The sequence below is a fragment of the Nematolebias whitei genome, chromosome 5 (assembly GCF_014905685.2).
Source record: "Nematolebias whitei isolate Nwh7 chromosome 5, NemWhi1, whole genome shotgun sequence".
NCBI classification, from domain to species: domain Eukaryota; kingdom Metazoa; phylum Chordata; class Actinopteri; order Cyprinodontiformes; family Rivulidae; genus Nematolebias; species Nematolebias whitei.
Window position 1 is genome coordinate 2,691,667 of NC_056502.1, and position 8,577 is coordinate 2,700,243.

Below are 8,577 nucleotides of genomic sequence, written 5' to 3' on the forward strand. Positions count from 1 at the left end.
GATGATGAATGGATGTTTGGAAGGATGGTGTATGGATGATGGATGGAAGGATAATGGATGGAAGGATGATGGATGGAAGGATGATGGATGGATGATGGATGATGGATGGATGTTTGGAAGGATGATGGATGGAAGGATGATGGATGGATGATGGAAGGATGATGGATGGATGATGGATGGATGATGGAAGGATGATGGATGGATGATGGATGGATGACATGCAGGATGTTGTGAAGCTGTAAAGGTGTCTCCTTAGTGAAGCAGCAGGTTGTCTTGAATCTTCTTCCTGAGCAGAACGTTGGCGACAGTGGGAAGGAATGACTGTGTTTAAGCAGGAAGCAACCTCCAGCAGAACCAGAACCAGAACCACTTGATCACAGACCAGTGTCCCAGTCGTCTCCCCTTGTTGGGGCAGAGTCGGGCAGGTGTTGTTTGGTACCATCATGTGGAGCTGAAGGCGGAGCAGTGCGTGCTCAGCTCTTCACTTGGTTTCCATCATGATGGTTCGCTGCCAGCAGATAAGAACGTCTCCGCTCTCTGCTCCTAAGAAGCAACGAGTGTAATTAAAGCACGAGCCTGGAGCTCGTCTCTGTTCACGTGGCAGCAGTGCACGTTATCACCGGCTGCTGATGCGCCGGTGCAGAGCAGGAAACACAGCGCTGGTGTGCAGCTCATGACGGTCTGTGGTCTCACCGCAGGAGCTGGAACAAATCATCTCGCAGATGATGCGCGTGGCCGAGTACCTGGAGTGGGACGTGACGGAACTCAAACCGGTAAGATTCCATCCGCACGTCCGGAGACAGACCTCAGAGACAAGACCAACTCATAACGAAGGTCCTGAAGAACAAAGTTAGGTCTTCTCTTATTTTACAGACAATCTTGAGATGATTCCACAGCAAATCCAAAGTCAGCTCTAAATATTTGTTCTTGGGACTAAAAGCTCTTTTCGTGTTAAATTGTAGATCCTTCAGGAAATGATGCAGGAAATCGACTATGACCACGATGGGATTGTGACCCTGGATGAGTGGATCCAGGGAGGCCTGACCACCATCCCCCTGCTGGTCCTGCTGGGCCTGGAGACGGTGAGTCCACCAAGAGCTGAACTCTGGATCAACTGCCACTTTTCCAGCGTTGTTTCAGTCCATTAGCTCCTCAACAAATAAGAATAAAAATAGTCTGTCTGAGCAGTTTTTTTTAACTCGCTGCTTGGCAACACATCACAACGCCTAAACATCTGCTGCTGTTTCAAATAAACACACGAGTGTTTCAGCACGCAGCCGAACCTTGTCCGCATCTTCTCTCACATTTTGCAGATGAACATCTCTCCTCCGTTCCTTATTTAAGCTCAGTTAGGATCAGTCCTGCAACATGAATATGGAAACGAGTTCAAATGTGCTGCAGTGCATTTACAGTTCACAGAAATATGTAGTGTCAAAGCAAGGGCATAAATCAGACATTAGCCATTTTAGTTTAATTTTTGAACTCGATTTTTGTATTTAAATTATGATAAAATACTAAAAGATTTTTTTAAGTAGAATAATTTTGTTTTCATTAATGAGCATTCCAAATGTTTGACCTACTTACAGAAGAACGCTAAGAATAAAAAGACACGCAGTTCGTTTCTTGTCCACTAGATGGCAGCATTGGACTGAAAGTCCCTCCTCCAAAATTAATCTTTATTTTTACTTATTTATTTCCCAGAACTCAACTTTAAACTCTAATTGAATATAAAAGATGATTTAGTAGTCGCATAATTTGCTAGAATAAAGCAAATAAATCAGTCAGTTTATCCATGGTTTGATGCGTCTTCACAGAATGTCAAAGATGACGGGCAGCACGTGTGGCGGCTGAAGCACTTCAACAAGCCGGCCTACTGCAACCTGTGCCTCAACATGCTGATCGGACTCGGCAAGCAGGGACTCTGCTGCTCATGTGAGGATGCTTTAGTATCATACGAAGATTTACATCTCACCATCCGCTGGAGAACCTGACCGTTCGACTCGTGTTCTGGAAACTATTTGAGTTCATTAAATCACAATTCAAGTACAAATTCAATTCAGTTCAGTTTATTCATATAATTCAGTTTATTCATATAATTCAGTTCAATTCAGTTTATTTATAGAATTCAGTTCAGTTCAGTTCAGTTTATTTCTAAAGCTCCAAGTCACAACAGAGGTCGTCTCAGGGACTGAACAGAAACATACAATGTAAGTTAATAACATTATTTATCTGAGGATACATATAAAACTTTTAATTTGCATAAAAGCAACTCAAGTTACTTAATTCATTTGTTTGAATAAAATTAAGAATATTTAACTTTACTTTTATCTCTTTTCAGTAACTACAACTGAAGCGTTTATTCTTGAGTTTTCCTTCCTCTCTTCACTTAATCCATCAACCGTTGGTTTATTAAGGAATCACTCATTTTCTTTTTAGTCCGTTATTTTTATTTGAGTTGTTAAAATGTCGTTCGTCAACATCAGAATTATTGGCTTAGATTTACTGATGGTGCAGCTTGATTTAATTTATTTTTGATCACATTAGCTCCTCTGCATCTGCGTTTAAGATCAAAAAAGTCAAAATAACAAATTTGTTTTAAGCTTAGAAAATGTCCACGCACTGAAAATTGATTTAATTCTACAATAAAACAGTTTGAGAGCAGTTTACTTATAGAATTTAGTCCAACACTTCCTGAGTTTTGGTCAGTTTCTTCTTTTATGAAGTTGTTCTGAGTGTGTAATCATATTTATTTATGTAATTATAATCTAAAATATCTAAACCCACCTACTGAAGCCTTGATTCAAACATTAAATACTGTTTTTCTCTTGCGTTCTCGTTTGTTTCGTGTTGGAAACCTGGATCCTGTTTTGTTCTTTCCAGTCTGCAAGTACACGGTGCACGAGCGCTGCGTGGGTCGAGCTCCTCTGTCCTGCATCAAAACGTACGTGAAGTCCAAGAAAAACGCCGAGGTGAGTCCAGCAGACACGGCACACGCGTGTGGAGGGGTCTGCAAGCTGCGGCTCTGGGGCCACAACTGGCCCCTTCGTGCCTCTGAGCCGGCTCGTCGGAGCTGCACCAACATTTAGATTTAGAAGCAGCTAAATATATTTGTAGCACTTTTACAGTTTCCTACAATATGCAAATAAAAACCCATTGATTAACACTTCGTTAGCCAGGCTTCATTATTTGAACTTCCAGGACCTGGGGGGTCTTTCTCTGAAATACAACATGAAGTTTTGGAAACCTAATATACGAGTTATTACAATGAAAACGAAAAGATAACATTTATTTTTCATTTCAAAAACTCATCATTAAAGTTTAAAAGTCTAATTTATTTATAAAGCACATTTGAAAACAGCCGCTGTTACCAACGTGTTTAACAATAAAAATCAAAGGCAGTAATTAAAGAAAAAATACCAAAAATTAATTAAAAATATCAAAAGAAAAACATAAAAACACAGAACAATAAAATACTAAATCAAATCACACTGTGTTAAAAACCAGAGGAAACAGGTGTTTTTAAGAGATTTAAAAACAGGAAGTGAAATAAATAAATAAATATATTATTATTATTATTATCATTATTAATATTATATAAATATATAATAAATAACTAAATAAATGAAGGTTTCAGTTATTATTAGAGGAAACTCTTATTGAAACAAACATCAACAAACTGCCCTAATGTTCATATTTTCTTAATTTATTAGAAAGCACAACAATATTTCAGTGTAGAGTTCTTGTTAATTTTCCACAAATATTTTAAGGCCTCCATAATTGATTGGTTCTGTTTTCCTGAATGTGGTTAAAAAAAAGAGTTTTTCCTTGTTCCAAACTGTAAAAACATTGATAAATGTCTTCGGAGTCAAATGATCAACGTGACTGAATTGCCTCTTCTGATGGTGAAGTTTGCAGATCTTGGCTCTGTGTCGTTCTTTCCCTCAGGTTGCCTCTAAGCGCCGTTCATTAGCAGGATACGGACGGTTGCAGACTCTGCCAGCGCCGTTTGTCGGGCCGCTCTCTTTCTTCTTGCTTTAATTGTTGTGTCACTTGTGCCTTTGTGTACATCTTGTTTTTCTGCACCACGGTTCTTTTCTCGCTGCCTTTCCTCCCAGTATGCCGTCTCTCCGCCTCTCTGCAGGTAATGCATCATTTCTGGGTGGAAGGGAACTGCCCCACCAAGTGTGACAAGTGTCACAAAACCATTAAGTGTTACCAGGGCCTGACTGGGCTCCACTGTGTGTGGTGTCAGATCACGGTAAGCTCCCCCCGCGGAGAGGCAGCCACCTCCTCATTATATTCCCACTGCTTCTTCTTGTTTAGGGTTTGCTTTTTGCACCTCTCATTCCTCACAAGTCATCGCACCAATTTACACTCAGAAAACACTTGTTTGCAGTTGCAAGATAATAAAAACTCAAACCGTAACAATGACATGTGCATCGCAAATAACTTCTGAAAATATCCCTGAAATGTTGATTTTTGTTTATATCATCACTTGCTGGTTGTTAATAATAACTTCCACCTTCTCCAGCTCCATAACAAGTGTGCCTCCCACATGAAGCCTGAGTGTGACTGTGGACCCCTGAAGGATCACATCCTGCCCCCCAACTCCATCTGCCCCGTGGTCCTGGTAAGACCTGCCTCTCTGTGGTCAGCAGCCTGAGAGAACATGAGCGTCTGTCGCGAGGACTCAATCAGCAGCTGTGTTCTCCTACTGAGCTCTGAGATGGCAGCAATTTATTTTCCACTAGTTTATTTCCAAAACTGTAGCAGGTCTGCTTGAAACAGGAAAGGTGTGCTCACCTAACGGGCTTCTTAAAAGCATGAAGGATCAGCTGCTCTAAGTTGGCCTGGAAGTTTATCAAACAAGACCACGAAGAAGTCACTGAATGTTCAAAACTGCTTTGACTTGAACACAATAAATATAGATTTTATTGGGTTATATTTTTTTACCAATAAAAATCAACATTTCTTTTAAATTTCTTAAAAAAACCCTGTCCACCCCTGGACGCCTCCATAAGGAGGAGCTCTGGAAGTGTCCAACTGGGAGGAGACCCCGGGGAAGACCCAGAACACACTGGTGAGACTATGTCTCCCAGCAGGGGGACATTTTGGAGTCCCCCCAGAACATCTGGAAGAGGAGGCTGGACCTCCCTGATCAGGCTGCTGCCCCGAGACCTGAGTCCAGAACCAGATGATGGATGATGGATGATGGATGGATGGATGGATGGAAGGATGGATGGATGGATGGATGGATGGATGGATGGATGGATGGATGGATGGATGGATGGATGGATGGATGGGTGGATGATGATGGATGGATGGATGGGTGGATGATGACGGCTGGCTGGTTGGATGGATGGATGGATGGATGGATGGATGGATGGATGGATGGATGGGTGGATGATGACGGCTGGCTGGTTGGATGGATGGATGGATGGATGGCTGGCTGGCTGGATGGATGGATGGCTGGCTGGATGGATGGATGGAAGGATGGATGACAGATGAATGGATGGATGGATGGAAGGATGTATGACAGATGAATGGATGGATGGCTGGCTGGCTGGCTGGATGGACAACAGATGAATGGATGGATGGATGGATGGATGGCTGGATGGATGGATGGACAACACATGAATGGATGGATGGATGGATGGATGGCTGGCTGGCTGGATGGATGGATGACAGATGAATGAATGGATGGATGGATGACAGATGGCTGGATGGATTTAGTTAGCAGTTTTCTACCTTTAGTTGTTGTTACTTCATGTTTCCAGAATAAAATGTAATTTTCTTAGTTTGTGTTTGAGATCTTCAGTTTGAGCATGCATCAGGAGATCTTCAGTTTGAGCATGCATCAGGAGATCTTCAGATTATGTTAAACATGAAAAGAAGATGAAAGAACAACGTCCAGACGACCGGACTGAACGCTGTGGATTCTTTCACCTGGATTATCGAGCGTGGTCTTCAACAAGGAGCTTCTTCGCAGCTTCAATGATCCAAAGTTTGTTTCTTATTCTGCAGAATCAACTCCTTCTGGTCAAATTAAATCACAGGTTCACCTGTTTCACTTGGCGCTCCGAGTCACTGTGTTTAAACATCACATTTCACTATTTATATTTATTGATATTTATGAATATATTTCATCATTATGCTAAATCACCGCTGTGTACAGCTGCTGAGCTCATGTGACACCACGACCTGCTGCTTGGTCTGAGTCACAGCAGGTCTGTTCTCTCTGCGGCCACTTTGTTGAAGATCTGCCTGAAAACAACCCTGTGACCTTCAAACCTGCGTCTTTCCCTTTGGCTTCAGGAGCGGCAGTCGACTCTGAGGAAAGACTCGCGGTCGAGCCAGTCCAGTCGAGGAAAGATGCAGAGAGCCAACTCGGTCACCGTCGACGGCCAAGGACTGCAGGTTCAACTCCACTCTGCCCCTGAGCTTTAAACCTGACGCTCCACGTCACAGGATTTAAAAACCTGCAGAGATTTATTTTTAAATTGAATTAAAACACGGGGCAGAGTCTGATCTTTTGATTTTTAATGTTCTTTGTGGACACAGTTTGCAAAATGAGTCCAAACGTCCTCGTTAAACAGAGATGATGAATATGAAGTTAGAGCTTCAGACTGACGGCATCTTCACGCAGAACCAGGTTTTTAACTTGATCTTGTGCGAGAAGTCATGTGACTGGTTCACAGAGTCCCAGTCTCAACACAGACCTGCTCCAAACAAACACACAAGATAAAAATGCAGATCTATTCAATTCAGTTTATTTATAAAGAGCCAAGTCACAACCGACGTCGTCTCAGAAACGTTCAACAAAAGTTTGGTAAGCTCGTTGGATCTTCACTTCGTCGCAGATAAACACAGTCAAACAAAACTTACCACATTTAAATGAAGATATGAGATAAAATCAGAATAAACGTAAAAGCTAGAACCAGATAATACTTTACTTCATTGCCCTGATAAGTTTTAAATCCTTTAGTGGACTCAAAGTGGACAGCTTGAAGATCAGTCGAGCATCTTGGCTCCGAAGCAGAAATTAAATCTGTGTCATGAGTTTGTCTTAGCACCAAGTTTAAAGAATCGTAAGTCAATCTTTGTTCCAGCGAGCTGCTTCGTTGCTAAATGTGCAGATTTTAAACCAGGCTGGACTCCTGCTGCAAATCAGAGTCCTCCAGCAGAGCCCGGTTCAGCCCGATCCTCGGCCATCAGCGTGTCAGCGTGTCTGTGGAGGCTGAGAGAAAAATGCCATGAATCATATCGCAGGCACATCCGTCTGTGCCTCTCGCTGGCGAACCAGCGTAATAATCCAGATTATTATTTATAATTACAGGAAGTAATGCATCACTCCATAGAGGACAGGGGGCTCATTAATTCACCCTCGGCCTGCTGGGATAGTGGGCAGGGGGAGCTAAGTGCTTCATCTGTGTCAGGGAGAGCGCTGGTCCAGTTGTAGGCAGGACGACTCGAGTTGGGCCTGCGGCGCCGCAGACTCACCCTCAGAGTTCTGGGTGAACCCTCACTGCAGCGTCAGAGAAATGAGCAGGGACAAATAAGAACTGGACTGTGAGGGATCAGGACGAGTTTATTGATAGATTAGTCCTGCTGGGCTGCAGGTAGTCGTGGTGTAATATCTCCACATCTCTCGAAAGTCTTAAAATGTGAAACGTCAGGGAGAAACTGGAAGAACACACTTGTCAATGTGCATTATCATATTATTAACAGTTAACAGTATTTTATAAATATTACAAAAACACGCACCGCCTGCAGTTCCCCCCTTACACAGTAGGGGTCGCTAGAGAAAGATAATGGAGCAGGAATGGCAGCAGAAGAAGAGGTAGTTCATCTGCACATGGCTGAGATTAAATTTGTAGCAAACTGTGCTCTTTAATATTTGTTGTTACAGTTCGACATGTGTTATAAGATAAATTATTTATGTTTGCATCTCGTCAGTTCTCGTGTTTTATCCTTCCATATGCAGATAAAAGGAAGGTTGGACTGGTCAAGTTCTCGTTCCACCAGAAGTTTTGCAAAAGCTGCCAGTCTGAATGTGGCGCTCCACGGTCGTGCTTGATCCACGATCGCTGGCAGTGGTCTGATGCTCTGTTGGCAGATGTTATGTTTCCACCTCAATGTCTTCTCAGTGATTCTAACCTTTTGTTTGATTTCATAGATTTAAATTGACACTTTGAAATCACAGTGAAACCATTTGACCACCCAACACCATGGTGGAACATCTGTAGACGTCCTCACATGAACTGTCCTGCAGCTGCTAATCATCCGGATCAAACTGGCAAAAAAATGTTCCTCCCAAAATGTGCACAAGGATCTTCAGCCATGTTTGAGGACGTTACCTGGTCTTTAACATCCATCCATCCATTCATCCATCCATCCATTCATACCACACAACCATCCATACAATCATCCATCCATTCATCCATCCATCTATTCATACAACCATGCATCCATACAAACATACAACAATTCATCCATCCATCCATACAATCATCTCTCCATCAATCTATTCATCCACACAACCATCCATACAACCATCAATCCATCCATACAACCAAC

General features: G+C 42.4%; 1 protein-coding gene across 1 annotated transcript in view; it reads left to right on the forward strand.

Moving 5' to 3' along the window:
- dgkb (diacylglycerol kinase, beta) overlaps positions 1-8,577 on the forward strand; it is a 101,958-nt gene that overhangs the window by 21,465 nt on the left and 71,916 nt on the right. Inside the window, exons 8-14 of the mRNA XM_037676513.1 lie at positions 699-773; positions 963-1,082; positions 1,815-1,932; positions 2,881-2,969; positions 4,142-4,258; positions 4,532-4,630; positions 6,316-6,417. Of these exons, the coding sequence (XP_037532441.1) occupies positions 699-773; positions 963-1,082; positions 1,815-1,932; positions 2,881-2,969; positions 4,142-4,258; positions 4,532-4,630; positions 6,316-6,417 (720 nt within the window). The remainder of the gene's footprint in view (positions 1-698; positions 774-962; positions 1,083-1,814; positions 1,933-2,880; positions 2,970-4,141; positions 4,259-4,531; positions 4,631-6,315; positions 6,418-8,577) is intronic.